The sequence below is a fragment of the Narcine bancroftii genome, chromosome 3 (assembly GCF_036971445.1).
Source record: "Narcine bancroftii isolate sNarBan1 chromosome 3, sNarBan1.hap1, whole genome shotgun sequence".
In the NCBI taxonomy this organism is placed as follows: Eukaryota; Metazoa; Chordata; class Chondrichthyes; order Torpediniformes; family Narcinidae; genus Narcine; species Narcine bancroftii.
In genome coordinates, this window is record NC_091471.1 from 192,188,063 (window position 1) to 192,203,532 (window position 15,470).

The 15,470-nt window shown below is 41.1% G+C and overlaps 1 protein-coding gene across 1 annotated transcript in view; it reads left to right on the forward strand.

Moving 5' to 3' along the window:
• Window positions 1-15,470, forward strand: part of acox3 (acyl-CoA oxidase 3, pristanoyl) — a 138,972-nt gene that overhangs the window by 93,974 nt on the left and 29,528 nt on the right. Inside the window, 1 exon segment of the mRNA XM_069923121.1 lies at window positions 996-1,005. Coding sequence (XP_069779222.1) covers window positions 996-1,005 — 10 coding nt within the window.

The following is a 15,470-nucleotide window of genomic DNA, read 5'->3' on the forward strand; positions in this document are numbered from 1 at the left end:
AGTGCACGCTAAACCTTAAAACCATGTAACATTTGCACCAATGTGCCAATGTGTGCGAATTGTGGCCCAAATCCTTTAAAATGAAGTTATGCATGCAGGATGGGGATGAGCGACATTTGGTAAGTCGTTTAAAGAGGCCCAACACAAATATTAGAAGATAGTCACCCTTCCAAAGCTAACCACCTGACCACACAGTTAAGAACTTCCTGCCCCACTTCTTCAGGTCCTACATTGGTTTAATTATTGTCCTCTGCATAACCCACAAAATGGAGATGAAGCACACTATCCACTGTCCCAGCAGCCTACAAAAACAATTTAGGTCAAGGCCAAGTTAAGTTTATTATCATCCAATAGCACAAGTACAACCCAATGAAATAGTGCTCAGTTCATAACAAACAGACACACAACCCGACATAATGCACACACATTCTGTGGCTGCCTGAGATGCCCTGTTGATTGGTGTATAAGTTGACCCCCAAAGATCGTGATGCCTGAGATGGGCCATTCACCGGCATATACGTCGACCCCATAGATCACACAGATTGATCTGCTGGGCGTTGGCTGGAAGTGATTGCTACCATGGAGGGTCCATCGACACAATGCAGTATGTGACAAAAATATGAAATGAGCTTTAAGTTGAAAGTGATAGAAATGGCCGAGAAAACCATCAACTGGGCTGCTGCGAGGAAATTTGATGAGCACGAGAAGTTGGTTCGAGATTGGAGGAAGAAAGAAGAGACTTTAAGAAACATACCAGAAAAGGGAATGTTCTTTGAGAAAAGGAATCACTCATTGGCCTGAGTTGGAAAATCCTGTTGCAGAATAGGTACATGAACAGAGGCAAGATTGCTACATAATCACCTGAAATAAAATAAGAACATTTGCACTGCCGTGGGCCAAGTCGCACCCAGACTTCAGCATGGATTAGATTTTAAGATGAATTTATGGTCTCAAAAATATATTCAATGTATAAGTCAACCCCCATTTTTTGAGAGATTTTTTTTTGTTTCACGACTCGATTTATACGCTGAAATATATGGTAATATTGAGTATATGAGTCTCAGATGGTTAGTGTGAGCAGTTCCTTTGGTTGTTCAGTATTCTCACTGCAGGTGGGAAGAAGGTGTTTTTCAGCTTTGTGGTGCTCGCTCTGACACTTTTTCTCTTTCCTAATGGGAGCAGCTGAAAGATGCGTGTGGGATGGAAGGGGTTCTCAACGATTTTGTGCGCTCTCTTTGGACAAGGATCCCAGTAGATCGCATTGATGGTAGTGGAGGGGAGGGATACCCCACTGGTCCTCTCTGCCACTCATATGGACCTGTGGATTAACCTCCGATCTATTTCTCTGAACCAACCGTACCACACTGTGGTGCAGCCGACCAGGATGTTCTCGATAGATCTACTGTACAAGGTTGACATATGGTGGCTGGTAGCCTTGCCCGCTTCAGTCTTCTCAGGAAGTGCAGTCACATGTCTGTGGTGATACGAATATATAACTGTCGATGGATAGCTGACCTGCCCCCCACTGGTGACTTGGTCTCTGGCAACTCCTCCCCTTGTGACCTTGGAATAAAGGTCAACCTTCCTTTCCCTGTCCTCAGTCGAGCACTTGGAATCGGGCCAGCTACATCTTAAGTATAATAAAGCCTATTGTTCCTCACTCTATGGCTTTGGAGTTATTGATAGAGCCTATCAATGTCCATGATAGGTCACTGGTTAAGTAGACTCCAAGGAACTTGGTGCTCGCTGCTCTCTCCACTGCAGAGTTATTGATGTGTAGTGGAGGGTGGTTGTTCCTGGACCTCCTGAAGTCCACAGTCATCTCCTTCGTCTTCTCTATATTGGTACTCAGGTTGTTGCTCTTGCACCACATCATGATATTTTCCACCTCCTCTCTGTAGTGTGACTCATCATTATTGCTGATGAGGCCAAGTCCAGTTGAGTCATCTGTATTGTTTGATGACACTGTTGGTGCGTGAACAGGAGTGGGCTGAGCACACAGCCCTGAGTTCTACCAGTCTCAACATGATGATGCTTGATGTTCTGCTACCAACCCGAACAAACTGTGGTATTTCAGTTAGGAAGTCCTGAATTTAGTTGAAGAGCATGGTGTTGAATCCCTGGTAAACTAAACTGTGTTAGTTTGAGTCCAGAATAATTTTAAACGCATCTGACTTAATGATATTTACTCAAAGAAAAAAACCAGCAGTGGTTGCATGTTAGTGCACATGTTGCCAGGTAAAATAAATATGCTAAACTGTTACGATATACAGGTACCTCTTTCTTCTTTGGCTTGGCTTCGCGGACGAAGATTTATGGAGGGGGTAAAAGTCCACGTCAGCTGCAGGCTCGTTTGTGGCTGACAAGTCCGATGCGGGACAGGCAGACACGGTATCTCTAAACAACCCACAAAACACATAGACACAGGCTCGCCAGAGAAAATATGTAAGACAAAAAAAAAAATCATCCTTGCAAATATACCAGCAACTGCATGGATATCAGTGTCATGTCAGTGGAGTAGAAATGAAGCCTGAACAGCAGCATGAGTTTGAATCTCACCAATGCTACTGAGAGTTTAAATTCAAGCCAATAAATAAATAGAGTAAAGCACCCATTTATGGCACCAATGGGGATTGGTAGTGTTAGGTAAAACATCATGAGATGGGAATGTACAGGGCTGTAACAAGATGTGAATGCATCCTTGTACTTACAAGATAAGAGAGACATTGATGGATTGAGAGGCAGGAAGCTAGCAGGGAAAGGATAGCAACAGTTTTAGTCATTGGACAAGTAATGATATGATGATGTTCTAAGCACATATCCAAGGGTATAAAAAATCACCATTTTGCTGATAACGGCAGAATGCATTCTCCGACTAACATGGTTGGTCGCAAGTGTTACAATCCGGTAATAAAGAACAAAGAACCCTGATTTCGACTCAGCCTGGTGTTTGTCTCACTCATTCATGAACAAAGCAGACCTAACAGTAGATACCGGAGAAGTGAATTTGCCGTTCACTTGAAATTGCATATTGCGTGATCAGGGGGTGTCAATTTTAAACTTTTCTACTTATTTAAAAATTATCCTTATTGAGTTTTATCATTCAACCATACATTATAAGTCCAAATAAATTAAAAATAATATACATTTGAATTTTTATCCTATCATATAGAAATAATAATGCATGAACTCATATTCCAAGAAAAGGAAAGGAAGACATTCGTACTTTTTAACAATCTATTTTCTGCAATTTTTTTTTTGCCGGTTGCCTGAGACTTCCAGTTGGTTGAATTCTGGATAACGGGGATTTTACTGCATATATTTTAAAATAAAAGCTAGTTTGTGACTGGATTGTTGTAAAAGCTCATTCAGGGAAGGTAACCTTAACTGTCACCTCAGTTAAAGGTAAAAGGTAAAGGTTCCATTATTGTCACTACATTTAAAATGCAATATACATGAAATTCTTTAACTTTGTTTACTGTAAGGAAGACCAGAGAGTCGCCACTTTGTCCAGCGCCCCTCACAGAAATGAGGACCCAGCAAGGAATGAACTCCTCATTTACAAGACCCTTGCTCTAACCACTGAACTTTTGGAGAAGTTAGGGATGGACATTAAATACTGGCACTGATGTCTATATCCCATGAATAAACAGGCTAAAAATGACATTGAATTCCACTTCTTAAATTTGGTTCCATTGAAGTCCCTCTCTACCCATCCCTTCATCCCCTTAAGCACTTCCTAAGGCACATTGATGTGCAAACCTTGTTCCTATATCTCCCCACTCACCTCCATCCAGAGCCATAAACAGCCCTTCCAGATGAGCCAGAGATTCACATGCACCATATGTAACCTAATCTACTTCATTCAAGGCACTTGGTGTGGACTCAGGTACCCCAGTGAATCCAAACACAAATTGGGAAAACACTTCACCAAGACACACATTCTTCCTGTAGATGAAAGTTAGGTTTTGGTTTTCCAGCCATAGAATCATAGAACATTACCCTACAGAATCAAGACCCTTTGGCCCTTCTAATCTGCCTAGTCCCACTGTCCTGCACCCAGTCCCTAGCCCTCCTTATCCCTCATATCCATGTATCTGTCCAGATTCTTCTTAAATGTTAAATATGAGCCTGCATTTACTACTTCAGCTGGCAGCTTGTTCCACACTCCCATACTCTCTTTGTGAAGAAGTCTTCCCTCATTTTTCCTTTAAACTTTTCCCCTTTCACCCTTAACCCATGTCCTCTGTAGAAAAAGCCTGTCTACGTTTACTCTGTCTATACCTCTCATAATTGTAAGTATCTTAATCAAATCTGTCCTCATTCTTCTACATTCCCCTTCCTTGGCTGCCATACCCACTGTCTACAACTAGACCAAATGTTTTATTCCCTCCACCATTCCTGTGCAGACATGTGCGTGTTTTGCCTCATCTTTTGTCAGGGTGATGCTAAATATAAACTTGACAAACAGCATATTATATTCCTCCTGTGTGGACCCAACACATGAATGTTGACTTTTCCAATTTGAAGAAATACCCACCTGCATCCAGTTCCATGATTTACACCTTTACCTGCTCCCATTCCAACTTTGTTTCCTGACCTTCCCCATTCACTAACCCTTCAGTCTTCTCCACTACCTGTCCCCATCTTTCTCACTTTCTTTTATCCAGTACCCTATCACCTCTTGGCTCCTCCGCAACCACTTTATACCTCTTTTATATCTCTCCACCCCACATCAGTTTTGATAAAGGGTCTTGACCCTAAACATCGACTCCATGGATGCTGCCTAGCCTGCAGTACCCATCCAGTTTCTCTTTGTTCACTACAGGTACCAGCTTCTGCAGTTTTTGTGTTTTTTCTTTGAAGTCATATTTGCCAGAAAGCCTGTAGGCAATGTCAAAGAGCATTCAGGGTTTTGCATAAAGTTCTGAACCAGCTTATTCTTTTCAATGTGCAAATGATGGATAATTACAGGTCATTTCATGCCCAGCCTCCACCTGGAGGCCAACTAGAAGCATGGAGGGAAAACATAAAATGTGCCTTTCATAGAGCAGCCCTAAAAGGCTGCTCCCAACGTCTCATTCATATCGAGCGGTGTTCGTTGCACCCTCCATATCCAATGGAGGTGGGGCAACTGGTGCCGCAGCGCCGCCCGCCAACATGATGTCATTCATGCTGATGCAGAAAGAGCCCTATACTGGATCATGGCAGCCCCGGAGAAGGCAAGACAGATGCTTGTGATGTTTTCAGCCGGTCTTAGTATCCAGACAGTGATCCAGTGCACCCTCAGTGCTCACTGTCGGTATTTTAAAAATCCCACTCCTGTCTCTTAGGCTGATGACATCACTGTGACATCATCAGCCCGCATGTAACCAGCCGCAACAGAGGCTGTTCATTCAAGCTAGGGGGCAGAGTGTTGGGCTCCACCGATTATCCTTCCGCGAGAAAGGTTGTATTCAGCGCCTCAGAGCTGGCCACAGCGCATTCAGAAAGGAACGTCTCTAGACATAAGGCCAGAGAACCTCCGCCTTTACAGTTACACATTTTCCTTGCTTGAAAGGGCCTTACATTTGCAAAACAAATGATCATGATGTTGCTTCTCCCATTTGCAGGAGGCCACCCAGCATCTGAGTGTCATGGACTCATGGATGTCTTTAGTACCACAAAGTAAATCATTCAGCAATTTGCTTCCAAGCTTGACAATAAAAGGATTCTTTTTATACTAACCCTCTATTATATTCCAGTTTTTATCACTTTACATGTCCTTGCAACATTTAAGTATGATGAAGGTTCCACCATCCTTTCAGGAAGCACCTTCCATGCCCACTGCCCACCAACCACACCCCATCCAACTCTGGGTAAATAAAAATTTCTAAACTCCATTCTAATTTATTTTAGCAATCAACCAAACTCTTTGGAGAATTGGTCTTCTTGTTCAACTTTTGTCAATGTACACATCTCAAATCTCCCCATGTTCTCTTTTCTTCCAATGAAAACCTCCTCCCTTTCTGTTGGCCACTGACTTGTCTTGCAAAACATGTCTTTTGTTTATTTTCCCTGTTATATTGTGCACCAAGAAATGACCACCAAAGCATTTGTGTCTGCTCGCAACTTGCACCATCTCTTTGAGCTGCTGGTATACTATCCTCGAAAAATTTTACCAACTCATAAGAACAATAAAGCACTAAGCCATGGGTGGCCAACTTTTTTTTGTATAACTCACATTTCACCTTAAGCAATCATTATGCTATAGGTGTCCTGTGATTAATAAGGGATTGCTTAAGGTGGTATATGAGTGGAAAGAAAAAGTTTGAAAACCACTGTTTAAATCGTCCCTCATTGACTCGTTATGTGCACGGTTTCATAACTCCAAAGGAAATGGGCCAATGACAATTTCTCTCAAGCAAAATATTTCAGTAACAATTGGGTCTAGAGTAGTGATTTGCAACCTTCCCTTCCACTTTAAGCAATCCCTTACTAATCACAGAGCACTTATGGCATAAAGATTACTTAAGGTAGAATGTGAGTTTTAAAAACAGGTTGCCCACCCCTCCACTAAACACTAATCAATGTGAAGCAAATAGAAATCATTCAGTAACTATAGTCAATGCTTATAATTCCTAATAATAACATAGGTGCAAGCATTTTCCAGCTGCTGATACTTAATTTTCTGTATGTGTGGAGCATGTTGCATTGTGGGTAGCATTGACATTATAACCATATAACCATTTACGGAGCGGAAACAGGCCATGTTGGCCTTTCGAGTCCGCACCGGTTCACTGATTTTGTGCGCCCTCTTCAGGCATTGGTCCCGGTAGATCTTCATTCAATAATGATGGACGAATTCAATGCAGGTGGGTTCAATACTTCATAGCTTGTTGTCGTTATCAGTAAGATCTTCTACTTCCTCTTGGACATTGACATTATACATAAATTTCAGAAGCATATCAGGATCAATTGTGTCCAAACAGCCGACCCCATGTAACTGAACATTGTAGCTCATTCTGTTTAATTACAGCCTTGTATTTGAATATCCTAATCATATGCACCATAGACTCTGTTAATGGGAGACTGTTCGAATGATGTTCCCTTTGATAAGGCTCTGAGCAGCTGTGAGAACAATGAAAGATGAGTGCTATTATTTGCTATTGCCTGTAACGTGTTTTGAATATCTGTGAACGTCTTTGGCATTCAGTACTGTTCAAAAATAGTCAGAAACAATCTACAGTTAATCAAACAAAACATTATTTCTTTTAAAATTAAGACAGACTCAACATAGGATACAGAAAGAGCAAAGTACAAAGTTCCATTGCTCCTTTGTGTAGTGAAAGTCCTCCAGACTTTAAACATGAACAATCAGCCTCTAAGATCATTTGGGCAGAAACTGGGAAATAAGGAATCCTGTTGTCACTGTTGACTCTCTCCCTCCATGCAGCATGCAATGGTTCTTTCACTGCTAATGTGTAATCCTGCATCATATCACCCCACCCTCAGTGACAGTTTTTCATTCAACCCAATGTATGCTTTTGCAGATTTTCATAAAGGTTTTGCATTGTCTGTGAAAACTAAACAACATTTCTCCCTCACCACCATTCGGGGTCCCAAACAGTGAAGCAACAAATCACTTGTCAATCTGCAGGGTCATTCACTACATCCAATGCTCCTGTTGTGACCTCCTCCTCTATATCAGTGAGACTAAACCCAGACTGGGAGATTGTTTTGTTGAGCACCTTCGTTCTGTCTGCTGGAACAGCGGGAATCTCCTAGTGGACAACCATTTCAATTCCACATCACAGTCCTATGTTGACATTTCTGTCCATGGCTTGACACCGCCAAACTGTGGCCACCTGAATACTAGAGGAATATCTAATATTCTGTCTTGGCATCCTCCAACTAGGTGGCATTAACATTGACTTCTCTGGTTTCCGTTAGACCCTTCCCTGTCTCTCCCTCCTTCACAATCCCACTGTCACCTTTCATTGAACATTACAGCACAGTGCAGACCATTTGGTCCTCAATGTTGTGCTGACCTATATATTCCTACCAAAAATAAACTCAACTCTTCCTACAATGTATCCTTTACTTTTATTTCATCCATGTGCCTGTCGAAGAGTCTCTTAAATGGCTCTAATGTTTCAGCCTCCACCGCCAGTCCTGACAGACATTTCAGGGACCCAACTCTCTGTGTAAAAAAAAACTTACCCTGATATCTACCCTAAACATTCCTCCCTTCACTTTGTAGAAATGTCCCTTGGTGTTTGCTTTTCCTGCCCTGGAAAAAGGGTGCTGGCTGTCCACCTTATCTATGTCCTTCAGAATCTTGTAGACTTAGTTATTAAGTCTCCTCTCATCCTTCTTCACTCCAAAGAGAAAAGTCATAGTTGTGCTAACCTTGCCTCATAAGACTTATTTTCCAATCCAGACAACATCCTGGTAAATCTCCTCTGCACCCTCTCCATAGCTTCCACATCCTTCCTACAATGAAGTGACCAGAACTGAAAACAATAGTCTAACAATAGTCTCGCCAGAAATTTGTAGTTTTTCCACATGATCTCTCAACCTCTTGAACTCAGTCCCCCTATTAATAAAGTCCAGCATCCCAGAGGCCTTCTTAACTATCCTATTGTGGAAACCTTGACAAATGTATGTATTTGGACTCAAGGTCCTTCTGTTCCTCCACACTGTTAAGTATCCGACCATTAACTCTGTACTCAACCTTCTGGTTTGACCTTCCAAAATGCACCATCTCACACTTATCTGGATTGAACTCCATGTGCCACTTTTCTGCCCAACTCTGCATCCTCTCTATATCCTTTTGTACCTACAACAACCTTCAGTATTATCCACAACATCAACTTTCATATCATCTGCAAACTTATTGACCCATCCTTCCACTTCTTCATTGAGGTCATTTATAAAAATCACAGAGAGCAGGGTCCCAGAAAAGATCCCTGCAGAATTCCACTAGTCACTCACCTCCAGACAGAATACTTTTTACACGGGACTTGTCAGCCACAAACGAGCCTGCAGCTGACGTGGACTTTTTACCCCCTCCATAAATCTTCGTCCGCGACGCCAAGCCAAAGAAAAAGAACTCTCTGCTTTATACATACAAGCCATTTTTTAATCCACACAGCCAAGGTTCCATGGATCTCTTGCCTCATGACTTTTGAATGAGTCTTTCATGGGAGACCTTGTCAATTACCTTGCTAAAATCCATATAAACAACATCTACCACTCTACCTTCATCAATTTCTTTTGTAACCTCCTCAAAAAACTCAATTAGGCTGGTGAGGCGCGACCTTCCCTTCACAAAGGCATGTTGACTATCCTTGAGTAGACTGTACTTCTCCAAATTCTCTTAAACCTTATCCTTAAGAATCCTCTCCAATAGTTTGCACACCACTGACACCATTCTATAATTCCCAGAATTCTCCCTAATACCTTTTTTAAATATTTGCCATTCTCCAATCTTCTAGCACCTCCCCTATGACCAAAGAGGACTCAAAGATCATAGTCAATGCCCAAGCTATCTCTTCCCTTCCCACAGCAACCTAGGATATATCACATCTGGCCACAGGGACTTATCAATTTTAATGTTTTTAAGAAGTTCCAGCACTTCCTCTTCTTTAATCTCAACATTATCCAGCAGACAAGCCTGTTCTATTCTGACATAATCCTGATCTACATCCTTTTCTCTTGTGAATATTGAAGCAAAGCATTCATTTTGGACCTTTCGAACCTCATCTATCTCCAGGCACATGTTGCCTCCTTAAGCAGCCGCACCTTTATTCTCATCAATGTTTTGTTCTTCATATACACATAGAAGGCCTTGGAGCTTTCCTTACTCCTACTTCCCAAGGCCTTCTCCAGCCCCCTTTAAGCTCTCATGTCCTTTCCTAAGTTCCTTCCCAGCTACCATATAATTTTCATGACCCCTTCCTGTTTCCTTCTTTCTAAATCTGTGTGTTTCCTTCTTCCTCTTAATTAGCTGCCTCAGCTGTTTTGTCAACCACAATTCCCTTTTCCTACCATCTTTTCCCTGTCTCAGTTGGACAAACCTATCTACTACCCCATGGAAGTGGACCCTAAACATCCTCCACATTACCTCTGTGTTTTCTCCCATGAACACCTATTCACAATTTATTCTCCATAATTCTTGTAATATCCCATCTTAATTTCTTAATTTGCCTTTCCCCGATTAAACTCTCTCTCTAATTTTGTCTGCTTTTATATATGCTAAAGTTCAGGGAGTTACAGTCATTATCACTGATGTGCCCCCCCCCCGTCCCCCCCACCAACCGAGAGGTCTGCCACCTGATCAGGTTCAGTAAAAGATCTTCTTCTCTAGTTGGCTGTTCCATATCCTGCATCAGGTATCCTTCTTGCAATCAGGAGGTGCCAGTCAATATTAGGCAAGTTGAGGTCCCCGATGACAACAACTGTGTAATTTCTGCACCATTCCAAAATTTGCCTGTGTATTTGTCTTGCTATTTGAGATCCTATAGGCTACTCCCAGTACAGTGATTGCTCCCTTCCTATTTCTGACTTCCACCCCCACTAACTCAGTAGACATTCCCTCCACGGTGACCTCCCTTTCTACATCCATGATACTATCCCTGACCAGTAATGCTACTCCCTGCACCCATTCCCCCCCCCCAACCTTCAGTCCTTTTCCTTTTAGAACACCTAAACCCTGGTACTTGCATCAGCTAATACTTTCCTTCCTCCAATCAAGACTCCATTTCCTCCAGCTCCCACCCCTTTCCCTTCATTCAGAGACCTATCCCCTCCACTATCACTTCCCAGCATTTTTCTCTTCTGCTCTCCCATCCATACCCACCTATGACCTCTTGCCAGTGCTCCTCCCCCTACTGTTTTATTCAGACACCTGACTGCTTTTTGCTCATACCTTGGCAAAGGGATCAGGCCAGAAAAGTTGGTTCTGTATATTTACCAAAAAGAATGCTGTGTGATGTGTTGAGTTTCTCCAGCACTTTTGTGTATTAGTATTGAATGTGATTATAATCTTTAAAACATTCCAACAACTTCTAATTTCATGGTCTGAAGGCTGCACTTTCGTTGAAGATTTGGGAAAAATGTAAACACTGGCTGATGAGGCGTTGATGATTAGATATTTAGTACAATGGTGACACATTCTCATGAGAGCCAGAATGATCTTAATTGTACTGTTATTCATCTGAATTACTGCCTGAAATTTCTGCACATCTCCTTTAAACTGAACCAGAGGCTGGGGCTTATTTCACTGTGTGCGTCCAGAAGTTGAATGATCTAGACCAGTGGTTTTCAAACTTTTTCTTTCTGCTCATATACCACCTTAAGTAATCCCTATGCCATAGGTGCTCTGTGAGAATTAAGGGATTACATAAGGTGGTACCTGTATATGAATGGGAAAAAAAAGGTTGAGAACCACTCCTCTAGGCCCAATTGTTACTGAAATATTTTGGTTGAGAAAAATTGTCATTGGTCCATTTCATTTGGAGTTATGAAACCATGCTCATAACAAGTCAATTAGATATGATTAAAGCAGTGGTTACTGCTCCAGACAGTCAAGCCTTCAGGTGGGAAGCCCTAGCCTACAGCTATTGCCATGGTGCTTTGAATAATATCTAGAATCCATATTTTCCTAATAGAACATAAATGCACAATAGATACTTACAGCAAGTTGTATGAAAGTACACTCTGTAATCTATCTGGTTGTTTTTTCTACAGCTTAGCATTTATTTTTTTTAATTTATTCTTAAATGTTGGACATTGCAGGACTGACTAAAATTGAAACTTATGGCCCATTATTTGGGAAGGTGGAAGTTAGCCACTATTAGGAAACATTCCAAGAAATATAGTGCATGTTCGACAGCAACATTCTCAACCCAGTATGTTCCAGACTATTGACCCAAAAACCTCAGCTTTGGACACTGTTGCTTGCAAGTAATGGCATCACCTGATCTTATTCCCTCCAAGTAATACAGCTCAGGACCCCTGGTGAGATGGTACAGAGATTATTTAGTTAGTGTTCCAAAGGTCAAGGAAGTAAATATATTAAATGCACATTTAAATACACATAAATTGGACAGAAAAATTGTTTTGCTCATATTTTGTATTTAGACCCATTTCCTGTTGAAGTCCTGCCCATCAGATAATTGAATTGCATATTTTACATTGCAATTCATCAATTCATCCAAACACAGGGTCATATCAGCTCTATATTTTTTAATTAGGAATTAAGCAGCATAAATATCGGGAGATCACAGGTAGCTGAAGAAATATTAGGATTTCAATAGCAGGTACATTTGAACTTCCCTAGATGTGTCAATGGGTATGTTTCTGATTTTCCAGATCAAATGGGATTGAGAGACCACAACCACACCGAAAACCTTGGTTTAACAGGTCCCCAGTGGGAAATCAATTTAATTTTAACTGACTCTTCAATTTTGATTTTAATGTGCTGCCTTTTGCATGGACATCATCTGTGAATCAGATGTTGCAATTTGTGGCCTCACTAAATCCTCTGGATCTGCTTGACAGCACTACTTCATAGTGAGAGGGACTTTATTAATTCCTGGCCACCAACAGCTCAAAATGTAGATGTATTCAGGATATTATTGAGAACATGCATGTGTTAATGTTGGATGGAGCACATCATCTTACAAAGTATTCACCTAAGTGCACCTCTTATTGTCAAGTACACCTTATATTAGCCTCATTAGTCACCACAAAACCTACAGAAGGGGAGTGAAAGCAAATCGTACTGATCCTGAGGGTCAGATGAATCAGAAGGAGATGGACAGATGTGAATATGAGAGTGTGATGCAAAATTGAAGTGGTTGACCACTGGAAAGTCTCTGTTACCTGTGTAGAGAAAATGAAGGCACTCAGTGAAGCGATTTCCCAGTCTTCACCCAGTTTCTCCGATGTAGAAAAACTCATAAAGGGAGCACCGATGCAGTAAATCAATCCTGCGGATACACAAGTGAAGTGTTGCTTCACTTGAAAGCCTGTTTGGGGCCTGTCTAGGGTGAGGGAGGAGGTGTTGGTGCAAGTGCACCTCCTGAAACATAAGGTTTCATATATTCATGATGTAAAGGAGAAGAAATGTCTTCATCGTTGATGGGGATTAGAGGAGCATTGATGTAGGGAGATCACAGATAGTTGTAAGAAATATGTTGTAATAATAGGTACGCTTAACTTTCCTAATATTGACTTGGGCTTCCATAGGGTCTAAATGGGGTAGAATTTGTTCATTATGTCCAGGAAAGTTTTCTCAACTAATATGTTGATGGCCCTACTGGAGAGGGTGCAATCCTTGATCTCCTTTGGGGAATGAATCTGAGCAGGCGGCAGAAGGGAGCACTTTGGGGCCAGTGACCATAATTCTATTAGCTTTAAAATAATTATTCGATATGGGAAGGTACAAGACTGGTCCACAAGTTAAAATCCTAAATTTGGGCAAAGAACATTTTGATGGTATTTGATTGGAAGAGGCTGTTTGGAGGTGAAGGAATGTTGGGTAAGTGGAAGGCTTTTAACAATGAAATAGGGAGAATTCAGGGCCAATATGTTCCTGTTAGAGTGAAGGACAAGGCTGACGGGATTCAGAAACCCTGACTGATGAGAGATATTAAGGGAAAGGATGAAGGCATGTATATCAGGTATAGATAGCCAAGATCAACCAAATCCTTTAAAGAATATAACAGATGTAAGAGAACATATCGGAGTTTATTAAACCTATGTGTCACCTGAGACCACTAACTCTGACTTTAATTGAAAATTAGTACAAAATTCTTAAACGTAGATTTACCACCAGTCCTTGACCCCTGCACATTGGAGCATCCCATGCCTCGACCACGGACTCTGACCTCAGCCCCACCCACCCACCCATCAGAGTTCCTGATACCTCAAACGATGCAGATACTTAAATGTGGTCAAAAGTAGTATGCATGTAATAGTTGACCCGATAAATTTAATATTATAAAATGGTCCACAAACCTGCCTTTTACACGAGTATAAACGGTATTTATATCAATGTGAATGCCAAAACAAATGTTCCTTTAATTCAATCACAATGTCAATTGAAAGCAGTTTTGTTAGTATTGTGGGTTAACTTTTTTATTTACTCACTTTGGTGTTGCTGCTATGCAACGGAGCGCACATATATTTGCTATTTTCAATGTGTTGGAACATGTTTTTCTAATGAGATCAGAGGAAAAGAATGAATCAATTCAGCTGTTTCTTACAATGCAGCAGAATGATGGCCAAAAGGAATGGACTAACATTGGTGATGAGCAAAGGCTGTGATGATATTTTTGAAAATATATCTTGCTTGTAAGTTTCCTAACATGGAGACATGATTGGAATAATTGGATGTAAAGTTTGGAATTAAGCCTCTACTTTGGATCCAGACAATATTATTATATTCTCTCTTTGCCACAGCTTTACTTTTCAGTAATATATTCCCTTGCAGAAGTCCCATTGTGCATATTATCTTTCTCATGGATTGACATTGGGATAAATGCTGCTGTTTTGCTTCCCTAAGCCTTAATCCATTATCTAACTTCAATATGTATTTCATTCTATATCATTATATCCTACAAGACCTCAAGATCCTTAACCATACTTCCTTTTGACTTCTTCCTCTACTGATCCATGTATCTTCATGGTTCTGTCTATTCCCCTATTACCCTTGTACACTTACACAAACCTCAGTCCGATCACTATCTGTGTGGATTTATTCTCTCAAACTTTATTTCTAGTCCTGGATCTTTTCCTATTTATCCTCTCTCTGTCTATTGTCAACCCAAACAATAGTCTTCAGAATTAATTTATCATTATCAGCAGGAAATTTAGCATTTATTTGGAAAGCTGTCCAAATATTTTGGAAAAATTACAGTTCTATAAACACCTGGACAGTAAAGATGCATTCATCAGGATGCTCTTTATCGACTACAGTTCAGCATTTAACACCATCATCTCCTCAAAACTAATCAGCAACTCCAAGGCATGGGACTCAGCACCCCACTGTGAAATTGACCACAATCAGTGAGGATTGGTAAGAACATCTCCTCCACATTATCCATCAGTACCAGAGTACCACAGAGCTGCATCCTTAGCCCCCAGCTCTATTCACTTTACACCTTGGACTGTGTGGCTCAGTACGACAGTAACACCATCTACAAACTTGCCAACATATCACAGTAGTAGGTTGTATAAGGAAAGATGATGAGTCAGCATACAGGAGGGAGATTGAAAACTCAGCTGAATGGTGCTCCGACAACAACTTTGCCCTCAATGTCACCAAAACTAAGGAGCTGATTGTTGATTTCACAAAGGGAAAAAGTATTTTGAGGAGGTTGATGAAGGAAAGGCTGTGAATCTTGTCTACGTGAACTTTAGTAAGGTCTATGTTAAGGTTCCACATGAGAAGTTAGTCAGGAAGATTCAGATGCTCGATA